The sequence below is a fragment of the Dermacentor variabilis genome, chromosome 2 (assembly GCF_050947875.1).
Source record: "Dermacentor variabilis isolate Ectoservices chromosome 2, ASM5094787v1, whole genome shotgun sequence".
Classification (NCBI taxonomy): Eukaryota; Metazoa; Arthropoda; class Arachnida; order Ixodida; family Ixodidae; genus Dermacentor; species Dermacentor variabilis.
The window spans coordinates 192,639,029-192,659,458 of NC_134569.1; the positions used below are offsets into that span (position 1 = coordinate 192,639,029).

Below are 20,430 nucleotides of genomic sequence, written 5' to 3' on the forward strand. Positions count from 1 at the left end.
CCTAGGTCATTAGGTAGTTCGTGGTCGAATGGGTCGCGCATCGGGATGCTGTGCTGAGGTAATAGGCTTCCAAAGCAAACATCGCACGTACTTTGGTCCCTGAGCTCTGGCTGTTTGCACATACGTGTCGATTTTCACAGAACGTCCTTCACGCAGACATGGGTCACTGTAGATGCGGGACTGGGCCGATACCGTTCGTCGAAGAACCTGATGCCGACTAGAATCACTGGGTATGCGCCATTCTGCGCTAATCTCCAACGAAACTATATAACCCCAACTTGAACCACTGGGTATGTGCCAGTAATCGCGTGCCGCTCTTTAATGGAGGTCTTTGAAGCTAATTTGGAAATTAGATGCCGTTTTACAAAGAAGAAATAGATGGCTTAAACTTCTACAATGAAGAGCGAAATCGAATAAGCGTCAGAAGAGTTCCTTAAGGACAGCAACCTGACGCAACATAAGGTATGTTCCGCTTTTTAACGAACGCCTTTCACGCCAGTACTTTAGCTAGTTTCGTCATCAAATCACTATTTATGGGCCCTTCTTCAAGGACCTCTCGCTCACATTGCGCACTGGGAAGGTACTACGGAGTGTGCAACAAGCTTGAGGGAGCAGTTCTCATCGTTAGCAGGCACCAGCACGCCAGACTTCTCGTCTCGGTGGCCATGCGCGGACATCCCGTCACTGCTACTGTATGGCACATTGTTTCCAGAAAGAACGCACTAGCGGGCCATTTATTTCAGAGGCCACGTGCAGGCTTCGCTGTGGCGGCGCTACATGGCGCCGAATGTCCTCAAGCACACGCGGAAGAGTAGCCCCGCAGAAGTACACGCCTCATACATAACTCGTTTCGCCGGTGTCAATAACACGTGTCGCAGTATTGACTCAATACTAACATATAACCGCCGACAGTCATCGTGAGATGAGTTCTCCCGTATTTTTTTCGATATCTCTGAAGAAAGACTTAGATTAAATTGTATTATTAAATTTGTAATTATCAAAATTGCTAATCTCTGCTTGGAGACCGCTACTGAAATATGGTGCAGTGTTCTTAAGCAGGAAGTGGCGGCTGAGTATCGAAAATTTTGCTCAAGGCTAGAGTAAAAGTTGGAAGCTAATTAAGGCACAACACCCACACACATATAAAATGAGCACGGCAGGTGTTGTCTTCGAGAAGAAGTACACGTACCCTGTAAGATTTCATGGCTACAGTGAAGTTGAAGTTGTACTTGTCAACCCATCCCTGTAAAAGACAGAAATTTACGACTACTTAGAAACTCGAATGACAGATTCTATAGCGGAACTTCAAACAACACCTGAGTTATTCTTTTGTGATGCCGGAAATGCACGCTTAATCTATATGCATAAGGATGGTGAACTGGGTGCCGTGAATGATGTCCAGGATAGCAGCACGCACTAAGCAAACTCAGTAACGGAAAGACTACTGGACAGACACTGAATGGCATTCGAAATTACATTGAGCACAAGTGCGCATCTTTTTCCATAAAAATATAATTGCTGGACAACGCTCAGCGCTGGTCCCGTCTTTCAGTGTCATTCATTGCGTGATGCTATAACGGCCTTAACCGAGTCTAGCAGAGTGAATGCGGATAAAGTCAGAGCAAGCAGACTACTACACGAAATTCGCAATTATTCTTCATTACGTGCTACTTTAAATAGATTAAATACGAAGTATCGATGGCGATAGCAAATTACCGGGCTGCTGTACGAAATAAGGATAGCAGTTTTGTTGGCCCTATAATCTTGTAAACGCAGGCACACTGACTAAATTACCAAGCATAGTGTCACGCGCTCACAAGCAAACATGAACACAGATCACTCGTAGTCCATGGAAAATCGCTCTCAAAACGCTGGAGTGAGGAAGCGCGGCAGCAGCCGCGAGCGAACAGACATTTTTGCTGCGTCTCGTAGCAACGCGAACTATGGCGCCAAAACAGCGTGCGACGGACCGTATCCCCGTCGCGGATGCCTTTCCAGATACAGGGGCCCGGGTGCATCTTTGCAACTGCTGGTAAGTAAAATGGGGCGTGACATTTCCGGACTCCGACATTGTGTGCAGGCACGACTAAGAGCAGGTACGAGAGGCACGACTACGAGCAGGTACGAATGGGGGGGGAGGGCTTCTGCTCCTTGAACATCTTACTTTTACTAGGCACTATGGAGAAATATTTTTGCTCGATTTGTATGCGCTTGTCTCTAGCTGTGCCGCAAATTCCGCTTGAGCTAGCGCACTGGCCATGCCGATGCAGGAGTTTGTTTAGGTCCTGGCCCTGGCTGCCGGTGCGGTAAACCAGGTGAAGCAGTATGCACCGACGCCCCATTTGGTTATCTCTGTGCGTAAAGTACATCAAACAGAGTAGCTCGCTCCTGCGGCGCTCGTGCTGAGTCATTCATGGCGGATTATACATTTCTCGCACCTTCCGGCGCTTTGCCTTCTAAATAACATCATGATTTTCCTTGGGAAGCAGTAGGGACCGTAGTAGAGGCCGTGCCTGCTCTGCTGGAGCAGTATCGTCGCTAGCACCAGGCTAAAGATACGTTGGACGTAGCTGCTTTGCTTCCGTCTCGGTACCTCGGCGGCCCTTCCGTCTACCGATTTTCCCACATATTTCTGCGGAAATACGTTTTACTCAAAGGGTACCATTGAAAGATGCTCTGTAAAAGTCACGAGCCGCAGTATACAAAAAACCTGGCATGAGCGAAGTTACTGCTCCAAAAGAGCAAGGCCCGGCCGCTACTGCGGCTTGTATTGCTTGCCCCGTAAAACCAGTGATGTTTTTATGAAGGCACAGGACCGTAACGCGCGAGACAGTTATAATGCGGCCTCACTGACTGAGCACGAACGGCGCAGGCGCGGGAGAGTCTGTCAAACCTACTTTTAGCTTTTGGCATTCGCCTACCTCCTACATACTTTTAGACACAACGATCGCTAAAAGGGGCGTCATTGCCCACTGCTTTAACTGATTCGCTGCGCCGGCAGCCTGCGTCGGAGCGTAAACTAGACCGCACTTCAGAATGCCGGCACATCTACGGACAAACGCACAGAATACGCGCAATGAAACTTTTCCTCCTCAGTACCTAGGCAAAGTCAGATATTCGAGGAGAAAAATCCCCCAGATTGTCTCTCGCACCCGCTCTAACTCGCGCTTGCGCACGAACTTCGGGCGCCTCCGGAAATGCCACGCACCGCTGGACTTAATAGCGAATGTAAAGTCACGGCTCGGGCTCATGACGAGACGTTCATTTGAGTGATCGCCAGCCGTTTGTTCGCACGCGCGAGTAAGAGCGGGTGTGAGAGAGAAAATCTGGGGCTTTTGCTCCTTGAATATACGACTCGGCCTACGCATTACGGAGGACGTTTCTTTGCGCGTGTTGTATGCGTTTGTCCCCTCGCTGTGTCTGAAGGGGCAAGGTTCTGACTGGTGCTGTGTGAGTCGAGGGTCGCTTGTTTCGTCGCGGCGATAGATGGAATTTTTTACAAGCTCTGCTCCCGTAGGACACATGTAACCGGCAAACGGAGGCCTCAGGAGAGCACCCGAAGTTATAATAAAGCAGGCGTCGCAGGATCTCAAGGGCACCGAAGGGGTAGCGGGGGGATCAAAGCTGGATGCAGGGCCGCCCGTGGGTTGGGGCCGCGGAGGCCGAAACGTGCCAAGGGGTGTCCGCCTAAAAGAATGGCTGTCCGCTGTCGCGGACAGTCGATGTTCTACACCGCTGGCACGCGCAGACCTCGGCGAGCCCCAACCCACGGACCCGTCCGGGTTCTAGCTTCGGTGTCCCTGTTGCCGCTTTGGCGTCCTCGAGGCGCCGTCAATAATACGAAATAACGACACATTGTTACAATTAGTAACAAACACAATTGAGCACACACACATATATATATATATATATATATATATATATATATATATATATATATATATATATATATATATATATAGTTAGTTTCAGCCGCCTACTAGTGTCGCTAAGTTCAGCACTATCCGGCCCCGCAACTTTCGCAACACCAGTCAGAACTTTGCCTGTGAAGGTACCTCGGACAGACTTTCTCGCGTCCGCGGCGCTGGTGCTCAGAGAGTCATCGTCGCCGGCGGCCTTTCATGCACTTGCATTCAACCGCGGTTGCTAAGGTGCTCTGCCTACTAGATTTTCAATATACGCAGCGGCGGCTCTACTACGGTTGCCACTGCTCCCACAGAAACATCTATGATGGTATTTACAAGGTACACTGCTGTAAGGCGCGAGAAAGCTATGATCCGCCACGACTTACTTCGCACGAGCGCCGCAGGTTGGAGACAGACTGTCAGGCACAGCGGTCACTAACTAGAGCGTCAGTGCTCGCTGCTTCACCTATTTACTGCGCCAGCAGCCATCGTCCGAGCGTAAACAAACCCGACCCCACTCCGCAATGCCGGCACGCCTAGGGACAAACGCCTGCAACAAGCGCTAAGAAACATCCTCCATAGTGCCTAGGCAGAGTCATATATTCAAGGAGCCAAAGCCGCCAGATTTTCTCTCTCGCTCCCGCTCTTACTCGCGCCTGCGTGCAAACAGCTGGCGATCCCTCATATGAACGTCTCGTGGGCTCGTGGGGTTGCGTGCGCTGCCCGTAGTGGAACGTGCCTCCCTTCCCAATTTTACCCTGAGTCTTGCGCGCGATGGAAGACGGCGCGCTTCCTCCCCACTTTCCTTCCTTTCGTCCGCGAGATTCCCCTGTAATCGCCGCTCACCCTCGCACGCTTTCACTCACACGTACAGCATACTGCATGCGGCGATGGTTTAATGGTCCTGCTACTTTATACGCAAACTCACGGCGACGCCGACGGCAGGAAGGTGCTCGTATGGTCCATATAATAACGTATATATGATGTATGGTATATGTAATATTGCTATCGCAATAAAACGTAATGCAAACCTGATAGGCATCACCGAGGGGGAATAAACTTTTTTTATTCTTTGCTGTATTATTTATACAGCAAATACTGTGAGAGCACGTGCACACTAATGAAGGCAATAAAACAGAGCTTTTCTTTATGCATGCAGCTTTTGTCATCGCTTAGCAAAATCGTGTAACATCAAAGGGAATGCTATTGAATTAGAAGACGCTGTAATATGGGGTTGTTAAACCGCTTATTGTATGCCGGTGTTGTGGAATGCTTCTGCAATTGTACTTACCTCTTCAATCACTCTTGTGACTCTCTACTAGACAGAGTATTTAGGTAGCGCTTGAAGAGTCCGCAGCAAGTAGGCGTCAATAAGTATTAGTGTGCGCATTTACACAAGGATAAAATGACACTATATCCACGCGACGGAGTGGTCACCTATATAGTAGTTATTTACTTATTTTACCCTCAAAGCTCATTTGTACATTACAGATAGAGGGGAAAGATTATGACATAAAACAAGGTTGATAGGCATGTTATAAATCCACAAAAATGTTACATGGAAACATAAAAATCATTATCAAGCTATGTACAGGCCAGTGCACAGAAAATACAGGAGAATTCAAAAGCTTTAAAATATAGCCACATAAAAAAGGCAGTATGCATTGCCTCATATTAAGAACAACTCAATAATATTGAGTTAGTAGCGCATCATTAATATGAATGGGCTCGCTAATGCTGGTTAAAGATAGTGCTAGCTGTCGTCAGTCCTTCGCAGTCATGGGAAAATACGAAAGTTAGTGTGCAAACATATTAGTTCTCGGCATGCCGTCCTTCTGAGGATGATCAAGATGCGTAGAAATAAAGAGCAGGATGACTCTACAGTGAAGACCGATATGTGTTGTCATAGTCAATTTTGTCGCAAAGGCATATACGAAAATGTTCCTGCGACTGGTGAGTGAGAGAAGCTGAAATGATGATATGATGGTAGTTACGCTCCATTTACGATGATAGTTAAATAAAATTAAGCGGAGTGCGCGGGTTTGCGCGGCCTCACAGTTTTGGGTAAATATAGCTTGATGCGGGTCTCATATCGACTTGGCACACTCAAGTTGCGGATAGATAAATGTAGTGCATAGGAGCAGTTTTAAAGATGATGGCAGCATATAAATGTTTCGGCTCAGGTACCCTAAGGGGAGATTGTCTTTAGAAGTAACGTGGTCGCTTTGTGTCTTGCAAGACAACTTGTTGGTTAAATAGACTCCTAGGTAACGGTATGTCGTTACTAAGCCTAGCGGCTCACTGGTTATGCGATACGTAGACTGAAGTACATTAGTCTGGAAAATTCGCATTGCCTCGCAACTGCCGGTGTTCAATTCTATGTGCCCTGTACGGCACCACTTATGCACTGTGTACAGGTCTGTTTGAAGAAGTGTCGAGTCGAAAGTATTCGCCTTCTGACGATGTGTCGCGCAGTCGTGCCCAAATGAACACATTTGTGACAAAATGTTATTAGACAAATCATTTGTAGACGCAAAATAAACGGTCCGAATACCGGTCAGTACGACACGGCAGATTGATCATTTGTCGGAGGTGCCGTGTTATTACAAACGACAAACTGAACTCATATCCATGAGATGGATGCGATGGATCGCTGAAGCAATCTGAAACCTAAGCAATGCGGCAAAGCCTGGGCAACTAGCGCATTGGTACATTTATTGCTTACTTTTGCATAAATGATTAGAATTATGTTACGGAGAGGATCTAGCTTGTTATATATACGTTGTAAATCTTTTCTCGCACTCTTTCTCGTACATATCCCTCCACACAAGCTATCAAACAAAGGGGTTGCTACCACAGATCCCTCCATCCTACAGAGAGGAAATCGTCCTCCACAGGCATTCGGAAATGTCGACGTAGTCTCTGCAGTAAGCGCATGCATATAAGCAAACTGTTTTCTGAATAAAGTGTTAATTCGGGTTCATAACAAGATATTTGTTCTTTTTAGACGCACGTATATCTTCATTGGTTATCGCTTTATATGTAGGACAATGTGATCTTGAAAGGAAGCCATGTCGCTATAGAGCATGCAAGGAAAGAATGATGTTTCTCTTGGGGCGAGTACGTTGTGTCCCATAAAGACTACGGCATTTACTGTGCCTTTCCTTGCGGATAATCTTAAATTTGATGAAGCTTTAGCATTAAGAATGTCTCGCGCAAGTAATGCCTGCTTCCTTGAACAATCCAGCTCAAGAAATAGAATAAGGTTATTTGCGACATGCTATTTTAAGCTTTCATAAAACTTAAAAATTATCACAGCGTAGGTCACATAAAAACAATGACATTAGCTGCTAATACAATGACAGCACATGTGGCAACAGAAGTCGTAGGTATGGCACCAAGACAAGAAACACATAAGCTTTCCCAAGTAACTAAGGACGTAATGAATAAAAGCAGACGCATAATATTGTCTTCCTTATGGCATCAGGTCAATTGCGCTGAACTGTCAAAGCTGAACGTAAGCGATATTCTAAATGATGACTTTCCAAACTGGGAAAGTTGGAAACTTTGGAATAATAAAATTGTGGAGAAAGAAACTGAGCACATGAAATAGAAAGGTGTAATAAGCTCGGCGAAGCCATCAGCCATTTTTACGACATAGTAAAAGCTGTAGTTGTATTCTGTACTGAACCGTAGAGTGCCCAAAGCAGCCGCGTAACCTTGACTGTAAATAGTGACGAGCAGGGTCGAGGTGTTCCATGCACAACTAGATATGAGATGCGAAGGGCTTTCCAAGACGTCTTCGGTATCGCGCCCTACGGGCCGACGAAGAAGGCAGCCAACCAGCCATAACCCCACGAATGATCTTCCTTTATTTTGTGACACGCAATTAGATGCATGGACACAACAGCGCCCCACATTTTCACAGAGTTTCAAGACGGTATATCGAAACGAAAGCTACCGACACAACATGTCGCCCTTCTTAAATATTTCATTGCTTTAGTAAGCTGTTAGCGGGTTGGTACTGCGAGGTGCTCTGTACACTAACAAATCATAAGCGCTCATGAGGGAAACATAAGGCAATGAAAAACGGTCAACAACAAAGGAACATCACTTAACGCAAGTACACTCAGCAGCAACTGCAAATTCTATATACAGAACTCTTGAAAACTAGATTCTCTCCCTACAAAAAAAAATATCTCTACAGTATGTTCAAAAGAACATAAACTATACGAGTAGAACGAAAACAGAGTTGCCACACATAGGCGCCGTAACGTTTCGGAGGTTGTCTTGCCGGTGGCGGTTGCACGCGAACAGGAGCCGGACCCGGTTGCGGCACAGAGGGGTCCGGGTCTGGAATGGCCCGGTCGATCACAACAGCAGGAAGAGGCGCACCTGCTTGTGGCTCAGGCGTGTCTGGGCCGAGAGCAGCACGGGGGGCCACAGGAGCAGGCAGAAACGCCGCCGCCGCTTGAGATGCCTCAGGAGCAGCTGGTAGCCCAGGGATCCCCGGTGATGGGAACCTCGTTGTGTTACCCTCTTGCGCGTTACAGGTCTCCTCTAGATACAAAGTACGGAGACCCCAAGGGACCCTGGCAAGTTTAGATGCATTCCAGATCATGCCATCATCGAGGCGTAAAGAAGACTGTCCGCGCTGCTTCAGCACTTTGTGGGAACTGCCAAACGAGGAGTCTTCCTTGAAGGCGAAGAAGGTTTTCCTCACCTGGACAAAGTCACCAATTGCGATGTTAGTCTTCTTCGTGACTAGACAAAAATATTTGTGCTTCTTGCTGTTCTCTCGCTTATGCTTAAACCGACGACGCAGCTGACATAGTTCGGTAGCTTTGTCCTTGAAGAAGGAAGACGGTGGGAGCCCGACGACGTCCAGGCGTATTCTCGGCAGCTTTCTATGCAGCAAGAGAGCCGGGGCGACTCCCTTGGACGTGTCTGGTGTGCTCCGGTCGATGCCAAAGTAATCGATGAGGGGAACAGTTAATGTTCCAGCTGAAGTCCTTCAAAACACGACTGAATCGTTCTACAGGTCCAATCACGTGCGGTAGTACACTGAAGAGTATGTGAGGCGAATGGCATGATACTTCAGGAACTGGTCGAATTCCCGGGAACCAAACTGAAGCCCGCTTTTGCACAGAATCTCGTCGGGTTACCCTTCTCTATAAAATACTGAGAGCAAAAAGATTGTTACTGTGCGCGTCGACACCTCGCTGCAAAACTGTACTTAAGGCCTTGGAAAAGTAGTCTACGTGGGTGAAAGCGAACCTGCAATAGTGCGGCGCTCTTTCCATGGGACCAACGATGTCGATGGCGGCCTTCTGCCATGGAAGTTCTGGCAGGGGCTCATATTGCAGCAGAGTTAATGTAGTGTTGGCATTCTTTTCTGCATCCTGGCAGACTAAGCAGTTATGGTTGGCAATTTCCACTTGGTTGTCCAGGACAGTCCACCACACTACTCTTGTAGTCGCGCCTTGGTTCAAACATCCCCAGGGTGGGCTTCGTGCGCGGTGGAAATGACCTGTGGTGAAAGGGAAGGAGGAACTACGAGCCTTGTTCGCCCGCGTCCTGTACCCCTGTATGCGCTGAAGCATTATCCTTCGCATAAAAAGCAACTACGAGCCTTTCCCTGCGCTAAAGCAGGTCATCGGCCACAGACAGCTCTTCGCGCATGGCGAAGAATGGTTGCAGTTCACCCGGAATGGACTTGCTGTGAGGCCGAGATGATTTTACGTAAGCGTTGACTTGCTATAAGGGTAGCACCTTCACTCAGGGAGTGCTGGAATTGTTCTTTTTTGGTGAGGCAGAGTGGAGCAATGAGAGACACGACCTTTTCGTTGAACGAAACACCTTCCTGCGAAACAGACACTGGAAGGCAGGACAGCACATCTGCAACTTGATTCTCTGACCCCTTGCGGTATTCCACCGTGCAGTTATCGGGCAGAAGACGCTCTGACCAGAAGGCGATGTGAAGGGGGCGTCTTCGTGATCCTTGAGACGACAAAAGGGAGACAAAGGCTTGGCTGTCCGTACGACGAGTCAAGCACCATCCCCAGAGGAATGTGTATGCCAACGCTCGCAAGCCCAGACACACGCGGACGCTTCTCGTTCACCAACTACATACTTCCTCTTTACTGGGGAGAGTGGGCGAGTGCGCAGCTGACGCCTATTCATTTGTTTAAGAACGGCGCCATGGCCGCATTCAGAAACATCGGTGGATACAACCACCGGAACAGCGCGATCAAACATCTGAAGGACTTTGCTGGATGACAACAGAAACTTGACATTCCGAAAACTAGTGTCGACAGTATCACTCCAGATGTAGGATCGATTCTCCCCTAGCAATGCGCGCATCGGATCAACGACTCCAGCAAGACAGGGAACAGGGTTGCTATAGTACTCGATGAGGCCGAGGAACCAACGCAAACCAGCGGTGTCAGTGGTAGCGGGAGTTTTCATGATGGAATGCACTTTTTCTAGCAGTGGCGTGATGCCTTGGGCAATGATCCTGTTGCCCAGAACGCCTATGCTTCGACGCAAAAGGTAAACTTTTGGTTGAGCTTGAGTCCAATTGCCTTGATGTAGCGGAGAACAACGTTCTTTAGGTGCTCTTGTTCGGTCTTGCCGTACACATTAATATTGTCAATGTAAAACAGAACGCTGGAGCACTCCTTGAGAATCTGCGACATCGACTGCTGGAAGGCTGCGGGCGCAGACACCAGCCTAAAGCATACCAGCTTGAAAAGGAACAGTCCGTCGTGAGTCACCAATGTAGTCGCTTCGGCTCTCAGGATGGAGTAGAACCTGGTAGGAGGCGGATGCAAGATGCAGCTTGGAGAAAGTAGTTGCAGCGACGAGGCTGTTCAGGAGCTCTTAAGAGTGAGGAAGCGCAAAACTGTCGGCATGACTGCTCTGTTAGGTTAACGGAGGTTTATACAGAGTCGAATGCCTTGGTCCTTCTTCCTTCCCATGACGATGGGGGACACCCTTCGCGAGGCATTAACGCGCTCGACGACTTCCAGTTCTTTCAATCGACGGAGTGGCAGCGGGAGGCTTCAAAGTTTCAATGCCACAGGAGGCACCGCGAGTCAGATCTTGATCCGATGGACGAAACCCCTGGCGAGATGAAGGCCTTGGGCAAAGAGGGAGCTGAACCCACTAGATAGAGTATTCGGAAAAGGGTTAGGTGATGAAACTTGGTGCGGGCCTGAGAGCTGGTCCACGTCGAGTATCGCTGGCGTGGTCGATGTCTTGGAGCAATGCAGAGACGAGCCTTCAATGTGCAGTTCCAAATCCTTGATCACATCAATTCCGAGGATGGATGTGGGTTTGGCACAATGCAAAACAGGAGGTACGCCATGCGTTCCCTGAACGTAACTTCCGAGAAGAAGGAACCATGTACGGGAATGGAACGCTTAGAGTAATCGTGGAGCTTCGCTCGCGGAATGGAAAGAAGTGACTCTTTAATAAATTATTTCTGGATGAGGTGTTCCTCCAGGATGGAAAGAGCCGATCCAGACTCGAGAAGAAACTTCAAGGACTTGCCGGCGACGAAAACGTCAGTGAAAATGGCATTTCGAGGAGGACAGACCTCAGTAAGAACGCTTAAACATTCTGCATCATCGAAGGAGTCCTGGGAGTCGGCTTCATCGGCGGCAGCGGTGCAATGACGCTGTGGACTGCTACAGACGTAGCGGAAGAGTCCACGGTGACTAGTGAAAACAGCGCTGAACTTGTGCTGAAAAGGAGGATGACGAGGCACGACGCTGGCAGGAACTAAACCAAACAGTGAGCTGACGCCTTGTTCGAGTCGCGAAAGCGCTCAGAGGAAGCTTACTGACGGGGAGACGAGCACAGCCTTGTTGTATCCCCTGAACGCCGAACGCATCGTGAAGTTGCCTGCTGAATGTGCCCGGGAGTAACCTCGCGAAATCGCTGAGCAGGCTGCTCTAGTTGCTGTGCCAGAACCACGATGCGCGAAAAGGAGAGCGATGAGCTTTCTTTTAAGCAACCGTTCTCGAAGGTGTTGTGATGTGATGCCTTCTAAGAAACTGTCGCGGAGGGAGTCTTCAAGGGCGACGAAAGAACACATAGCAGCAAGCCGTCATAAAACAGCGACGTACTCTTGTAAGTACTCGTCTGGTTGTATGTACTCGCCGGCGGCGGAACCGATGGCGTTCTGCGATGGCATTGCTTGCAGAAGCAAAATGCTGCGTCAATGCAGGGACGGCCTGGTCGTAGGATGACGAGGCACTGGGCGACGTTTTGGCCCCATCGGACGCTGTCGCGCTGGAAGCCGGCGGGGAGAGTTCGGAGACGTGGGATGCAGAGCGAAGAAAACATGATGACCTTCAATTTCCAGGCTGTGTATCAGGAGCACTTTGCGTCGTTCCGCCGGGAAGTGAGATGCTCCGGATGCCAAAAGAAAGGTCACAAACATGCGAAACCATTGCGGCCATGGAACCGGTGGGCGGCGCTGCACATGCAGAAATGGTGGCAGTGGAGCTAGACTGAAGAAATTCATGACGTGGTCCGCGTGGCTGCAGGGTAGGTACGGCTTCAGAAAAAAATGAACAATCTAGAGTCCTCGTCGCCAATGTGGTATAGCGGCCTACGGGCCAACGAAGAAAGGAGCCAACCACTCATAACCAATGTAATGATGTTCCTTTATTTCATGACACCCTGTTATATACTTGTGGACAACAACGTCACAGTCGTTTGCAGGGTTTCCAGGCGGGATATCGAGACCAAAATTAACGACACAACAATGTCCATGGTAGAAGCAGTAAGAGAAAATGGAAAACGAATTCGTATGATCAAATACGCAAGGGATATTATAATCATAAAGCTTGCGACTTTTTATTCGCAGTGCCTCAAGACTTCACGGAAAAAGTATCACGAGTGTCCTAATTCACAAGAAAGGAAACCTTATAGGAAATAAAAATTTTAGGTGCATTAGTTTTTTTGCATTATATTGCAACATATTCACCAATGTGATTTCAAGTACAATCAAGGTAACTTGCAATTATTCAACCTGGAGAACAAATTCACTACAAGAAGGGATATTCTACAACTGATAATATGCCTGCCATTAGTTTTGCCTTAACCGACATGAACAGTTTAAAGAACTTCTAGGTACGGCGTTCATAAATTACGAAATCGCACCTGGTTCAATTCAAATATCAACTGTCATAGAGGCATTGCGTAGCCAAGGATTACAAGCAGCGCAATTTCATTTCTTAGAAAAGATCTACGGAGATTCCACAACCACCTTAATGTACTGAAAGTAGAGGGATAAAATGTTCAGAGAAAAGGAGCTTAGCGAAGAGACACAATCTCACAATCTTCAGCCTTTCGCTATTCCATAAAATCTACCACCACAACCCTTTGTTGAAAGAACAGCTTATCACTCAACCGTCACACATATCATCTCGCTCTGACTGAGTTTCAAAGTTGGTGTGCCGTCTTCACGTACTAAAATTTGTAGTAATGCATTCATCCCTAGCACAAGCAAAGATTGGAACCAACTTCCCGCCACCGTTGCAGCCATCCTGCATACTGACACCTTCAAAATCAGCATTCATGAAACGCCATGTTGAATATGTTTATATTTTGCAAAATTTTCTTGTTATGTTCACCCACTCCTTTCTGTAATGCCTTCGGTCCCTGAAAGTATCTTAAATAAATAAATAATAAATAAATAAACAACCAAATAAATCTCTCCAATATCTCTACAATGTCTTCGCTGCATGTTAGACGTGTGCAAACTGGTCTACTGGGAAGCATTAGTAACAGTGAGGCTCAACGCCAAATACCTGGGCAACCTGCGCATTGCGGATGACATTTCTCGCTTCAACAATGTTGGAAATGATTTGCCGACAATGATTAAGGACGTTAGAAGATAGGAAGGGCGGGTTTGAAGATTATTAAGCAGAAGAGAAACGCAGCGGTTAATAAACTGGGAAGAAATATCTTTCATTTTTGTCTGTCCACCTCTAGAATATGTTGAAGAGTACGCTTATCAGTTACTAAGAGGCAACCTAGATATTGAGGAGAAAAAAAGAGACTTGGCGTAATCTCAAGAGACATGAAAACAGCGGTGTGGATTAGAGTGCATACACAAGTTGCCGATATTGTCGAGATTAAGAAGACCAACTAGAGGTGCGACGCCATGTAATTGGTAACGTGACCTGTTAATCTGATGGCCTGTTAGATCAGCTGAAGTGGTGCCAAAGAAATGAAATCGCAGTCGAGGAAAACAAATAGGCGGTGTGATGAAATTAAGAAATTTGTAAACACAAAATTTGCCGCCACCGGGAGCAAGAAAGTGTTAAGTGAAAGTCTATAGCAAGGACGTTAGTTTGGCAGTGGAAATAAATAGGCTGATATTATATGTATAATATATAGTTTATGAGTATCTTTACTTTGTATTATGAGAACTTTTCATATTTGTTATAATTTTGTAAAATCTGCTAGAAAACCTTGCGCTTCCCACAGGAAAGTCTAAGTGAAGCCAGGTTGCAATGTAATAAGCTTTTCAGAGGACTCACAATAGGAGCCTATTAGCACATAACCATTTAATGTTTTCTGACAGTACCAGAGTTGTGAACGTCCAGGTCAACACTGTCGTACTCAGGATGCACTTGCTAGTTTTCACAGCATGCGGAAAGCCTTAACTGCAGGTTTGAGTTGTCAAAAAGCCCCATTACTGCAACCTGAAACAATAAAGAAGACTGGGACATCGTGCTCTCACCGCTTTGGCTGAGATTTCAGCAAGAGCCAGCTTGTCAAGACAATCCAAAATTGTTGCCATTGTGGCGCGGAAGTCCTGCAACGAATTGCAGAAACAAATGAGTTATCATGAAGTTAGAACTGGAATGGTATTGCTCCCAATGGTTTCAGTTTGATTGTCTGACTGGGGCTTGAAAGCGAAGTGAAGCTTGAACTTCTGCAGTAAAGTAGTTCAAACCTTTTATTTCTTGAATTAAATATTTGCCGACGGTTAGGGTTCAGGTTACGACAAAAGTTTGCAGTCATTAAGTACAGGCCGCCGTTTGCTGCAGTTTACACCTGACCACTGGTTTCTGAATTCTAACCATGCCTAGCCGTTGGGTGTTTACCGTGAGCAGTGACTTACCTGTACTCCATCGTGAGCTGTAAGATGTACAGCGTGCTCGTTGCCCAGATTATTATCTGCTCTCAGTGACGATGATAGTAATATCGGTGATGATGACAATACTAATAAGCTCTGTTATTGTGGCTCATACCCGCTCTGTAGGAACCAGCAACAATTGGTTAGCTTGAGAAAGCAAAATTTAAGAGGTCTTATAATAAAGCATTTTCGTACTATTGAAACAAATCCTTACCCGTCCGCAGGATAAAAAGGAATAACATGGCAAGCAGAAATAGCAAGCAATAGGTAAGCGCGAGAGAGAAAATAAAGATTGGGCAGGTGGACGTAAAGTCCCATGTGAATTTTTAAGTGAGTGCTAACACTGTTGTGAGTGTGTCGAAACAGGAAGGCAGCACAGGAAAGCCGCGCAGATGTACTCGTGCAACCCCGCTAAACAAATAGCATTCACGCAATCGTTAATCCTAGAGTGCCTAGCCAATTACGCCCGAGCCAGTGTAATCAGTTGTCTTTGGCCTAGTTTGACTTCTCATTTTCAAATTATTCATTAGGCTGCAATTATGAGACTGTGTTTCATTTCCAATACCATCTATAACCTTCAATGAATGTGTGATTGAGCAAGCATTAACGTTAGGGTGTTGCCAATGATATTTCGACGCCCTAACGCACTTATTAGGTGAGGAAGAGGCTTGTACCCACTCCTTCGCACTTCAGCGCTTTAGAATGGCCTATATACTATTAGCACACTATTTAAAACTTTCTTCGTTTTTTTAGGTGCTTACGACTACAAGCAATTCAAATTTCAGGGTAAGAAATTATGTAATTTTTGACAAGTATTTATGACCCTGTGCTAATACATGTGCTATCTACTGCGCCGGCATCTGTAAAACTAGTAGCATAAAGCGGCTTTACTTCGTATGAATTAACCGATGTTGCACCGCGTGTTCTACTACTAAACATCATCTTCTCCTATCCACGAGACCAAAGACACAAACCTCCTAAGAATTCAGCAATTTATTTTCCTAGAAAGCGGTCATTGCTGTTTCTTTAATAAGGGCAACAAATGAAGTAGTAGCGACACGAAACCCAGACCCACGCTGTAGACTGATGGTAGCAAACTTACCCCAGTTTGGTCCTCGGCGTAGCTGTAGCACATTCGTAAGGCGATGCAGAATACGTTAAACTCCTGCAAAGATAAGTGACTAATGTGATTAAGGAATCGCAGTCAAAGTATGAATGTATACTAATTTGCCTTGGAAATAGTAGAGAAATTCCGTATTTAGCGCTTTGTCTGTAACTTGGATGCTCTATAAACGGACATAAGTACAAAATATTGTTTAAGGGGTCGTTTACTAACGTTTTGCCTGGTAAGTCATCAGAAATGTCAATAAAGGACACATTTTGTACATAGATATATCTAAACGAGATGTCTCGCTTACTAATGATTCGGTCCAACCGGGACGTCAGTAGACCACATATTGCGCACATTTATCTGTTTGTAGAACATCCTTGTTCTTTCGGACAAATTCGTATTGGGCTTCCTTTGTACCTCTCTGTTACAGTCGGATGGACGACAATTATCCTTAGACTCCGAAGCTGTCTTTCTGAGAAACTCATACTAGCTTTCTTTTGGGTCTTGGTGCCACAGTCGAGTGGATGCCAGTTTTCGTTTTCACGAACTCTTCTGGTCCTTTCCAGATTCTTAAAAACTGGTTCGCCATATTTGGTGTCCCAGTGCTTCGATTTTTTCGATAAATAGCCTTCGCTCCGTAGACGCTTCACCTCCTGGTTAGCTGAGACGGTAGAGCAAGCACTGCGGAAAGGCTTCGTTGCCGGACTCGGATTCCTGGACAAGGAAGAAGTTTCATTCCTCTGCAGATATTTCTTTTCACAAAAACCGGGTTGCATTTTCTTGTAGCTTCGTGCTACATTCGAGATGATAGTAATATTTCGTTTCCAAGCTTTCTTTTAGCTTGCGAGGTTCTGCAGAGCTAATTTGTGTAATGCGCACTTCATCACCTATGTGAAATGACCATAATCTTTCGTTTATTCATCCTGAGATCTCCGACCAAGAAGAAGCGCGTCACACAGCGCTAGACACAGCCTAAAGCTGGTGCGCACAGTTACGGATTCATAGCTGCAAAATTTTAATGCCACATATGGAAGCTAACTATTACGAGTGGCGTCTGCTTGCTAACAGACCTCTATTGCAAAAAACTCAAGTCAGATACTTTGAAGATTCGCGTACTTGGGCTAGAAATTTCCAAATTGAGCTCCGAGTCCCATTGCATCAATAACACAATACAAGCTGTAGCAGGCACTACTTTCGAAACGCCGGATCGCCAGAAATTTATGTGGTGGAGCCATGGCGTCGCTGGCCTTCTTATTCGATCTATTATCAAGTCAATCACTGTTTGCCATGCCTAATCCCCCTCTCTCCACGATAGCAGAATATATACTTTCGCTTTAAGCAGATTAAGGGGCATGGTATGCGCACAATAAAAGGGTTGCCGCGAGCAAACCTAAAGGCGCGGTCACACTAGGGTGACGCGACGTGGATTTCTGTCTCCAAAGTTGAATATAGTTGAGCTGTGTTCGATGCGATATGAAATGAACCGCTCTCCACTTCTTACAGTCCCCGCACAAGAAGCGGAAAGCGGCGATACGCATATAAAACCAAACCCGCTACCAAATCAGCAGTGAGAGCCCTATGCGAAGCCCGGCCACTCTTGTCAGTTCGCCTTTGTGTGATGCGACACTGCGTATACGCCCAATTCTAAATCTTTTGAAGTATTTCAGGGAATTTTTCACGTTAGCGCAGCGTGGTTTGATGTATGTTTGAAGCGAAGGACGAAATTCTAGCGCGTGCCGCTCTTGTGGCGCTTTCGGTTACACAAGCTAACATTTGAAACGTGCGGCCCCTGTAATTTGATAGCGCACAAAATCTCGAAGGGTGCACTCAGTTAACACCAGTTTGACAAAGTAGTCAACGTTCATGCTAGCACAAAAGATATTCATGACGCTTTTATAGGGTTTATCTGGGACTATAAAAATGGTGTAGAGTTGACCCGAAGGAGACACATTTGTGTTTAAAACGTCGTATATGCCGGCTAAATCCTGGCCGTAGTTTTTTTTCTTAGCCTACGTAGAAGTTGCAAAACGATCGAAAAAGGTGCCGCTGAGCACCGGCTGGTGGGTGAGTTGGGTATACATGTCTACAACGAAGGCGAAATAAAACGACGGACGACGGAAGAAGACACGGGACTACCACGCTTTCATTCCTACATGACAAACAGAACGAACGCACCCACGTTGACACGGACGGTTCTGTCTCCTCTAAAGGTTCAGCTGGAGCAGCGGTACTTCCAACTCAATCTGTCTCCATCAATTTCAAGACGTCTCACATTACATCATCGACGGCTGCAGAACTCGCAACTATCCGTGCTGCTGTGGAGTTAAATGGTCCCGAGTCACCGCATTCATGGTCCATCTTTTGTTATTCAGAGGCAGCTCTCCAGTGTCTGCTGACCCCTTTCAACCAAAGACCTAATGTGCAATTAGTCGCAGACATCCGACTATTCCACCACTACGCAATCGACAAGGGACACAACATCATCTACCAAAGGATACTGGGTCACTGCAGAATTTCGGGAAACCACAATGCGGATGACGCTGCCCGGTCGCCCACGATGGAGCCCAGATTATACCCATACCGCTGTCAAGAACAGATGCATCCACAAATATTCGCTCCCTCGCACGCGAGCTTACGCAAACTCTGTGGAATACCAGTGAATTCACGAACGCACGTCTTTACATATTGAATCCGCGTTTGCAACTCCGTCTTCCACTAGGATTGCCACGAGCGGAAGCAACACTTCTGTGCCGCCTATGGCTCGGCGTGGCACTAAAAGAACTCCTATTCCTTCCGCGTTGAAATGGCCGACAGCCCTGCTTGCGACCCCTGCTGCCGCGAGAAGACGATCACTCACTTCCTCTTTGACTGTCCGCATTGCAATGTGCTAAGAAAAGTGCTCATGACCGCGCTCGAAAAACTAGACAATCGCCTCTTCACAGAAGAGAAAGTTCTAGGACACTGGCCCAAACGGGTTCCGGCATTCAAGGCCTCAAGGGCGTTGCTGAAGTATTTAAGGGCTTGTGAATTGTGCGACCGCCTTTCACTGTTGTTGCGCGTAACATCGCGTTACTGCGTGAATTTTTCTCGTTTTTTTCTCTCTTCTTCCTCCTTTTATTGCCTTTACCCCTTTCTCCAGCACAAGGTAGCCAGTCGGTATTTCCACTGGCTAACCGCCCTGCCTTTCCTTCCTTTTGTCTCGCTCTCTATCACATTCATTTGTCGGGGCAGGGTCAGATGTATGTCTAAAAACGAACATCAACTTTGCGCGCTACCCCTTCTGCTTCACTGCAAATTTCGGCCAGAGGCCTTGGGTACGCTGCACAAAGTCTGCAGGGAGGGGGGGGATGTCATTCGAAGTTTGGATGACACCACCGCGCGCACACTCGCAAGTCAAGCGGTCCGGAGCTCCATTCTACCACATTTAGTAACTGCTCATCAACACGACTGTCACCTATTTCTGGCTATGGAAATCTATACTGGAACGCAGAAGAGGCTCGCGAATGCGCTATTGGCTACTGGGATTGGTGGAATCTGTTTGTGTCGCACATTTCCTCCATTCGCTATAATTGGGAAGCGCCAAGACAAAATAACGAAGTGAACGAGAAATTCGCGATCAGCGTTTAAGCCGGTTTTGTCGTTAAAGAAGTGACGTACTTTTGTTTTTCACACATTACCTTTATAATGGCCGGTCGTATGTTAAAGTCAAGCCACTCTTTCTTGCAGGCGAAGAACATGTTAGTCGTCATTCTTGTCGCCCTCGCTCTATCGAGAGGATCTGGAAAAAAAAAAGCGGCAGAGAGACAACGATAGAGAGGGAGAAATCTTTTTAATGACACAAAGCTAATTCTACCAGCGTACAGGTAAACCCGTGCATGGTTACTCTGCCTAAATAGGGGATCGAGCACAGAAATGCTCTTGGTGGTGACGGGCAATAAAATAAACCAAAAGGCAAAATATGCGGATACCACGCAATGTGGGAATCGATGTAAGTGAAACTCTCTGTGCTGTTTGCTTTGATTGGCCATAATTAGTACCGACGTTGACGGCGAATGTTTAATTTCTTCTACATTTAGTGTAACCCTAAGGGGCGAGTTAATGCCAAACATTATCTTACGTGCACCTCTGCTGTTTGCGTAGCACACGAAACACACCGGGAGAGGTGTTCGCTTGAGGTGTTGTGGCGTGCCATGCTTAGTAACCTCGCAGAGCGTTGACCGTAGTTTTTTTCTCACATGACACATCACAACGCG

The 20,430-nt window shown here is 46.8% G+C and overlaps 1 protein-coding gene across 2 annotated transcripts in view; it reads right to left on the reverse strand.

The window, feature by feature from the left end:
- Window positions 1-19,952, reverse strand: part of LOC142571123 (uncharacterized) — a 45,764-nt gene extending 25,812 nt beyond the window's left edge. The window contains exons 1-4 of one of the 2 annotated variants that reach the window (XM_075679410.1): window positions 19,855-19,952; window positions 16,169-16,231; window positions 14,668-14,742; window positions 1,190-1,243 (exon numbers count right to left, since the gene is read on the reverse strand). In XM_075679410.1, the coding sequence (XP_075535525.1) occupies window positions 1,190-1,243; window positions 14,668-14,742; window positions 16,169-16,231; window positions 19,855-19,926 (264 nt within the window). In that variant the 5' untranslated portion in view covers window positions 19,927-19,952. The remainder of the gene's footprint in view (window positions 1-1,189; window positions 1,244-14,667; window positions 14,743-16,168; window positions 16,232-19,854) is intronic. The other variant, XM_075679411.1, reaches the window with a different exon arrangement.
- Between the last annotated feature and the right edge of the window lie 478 nt (window positions 19,953-20,430).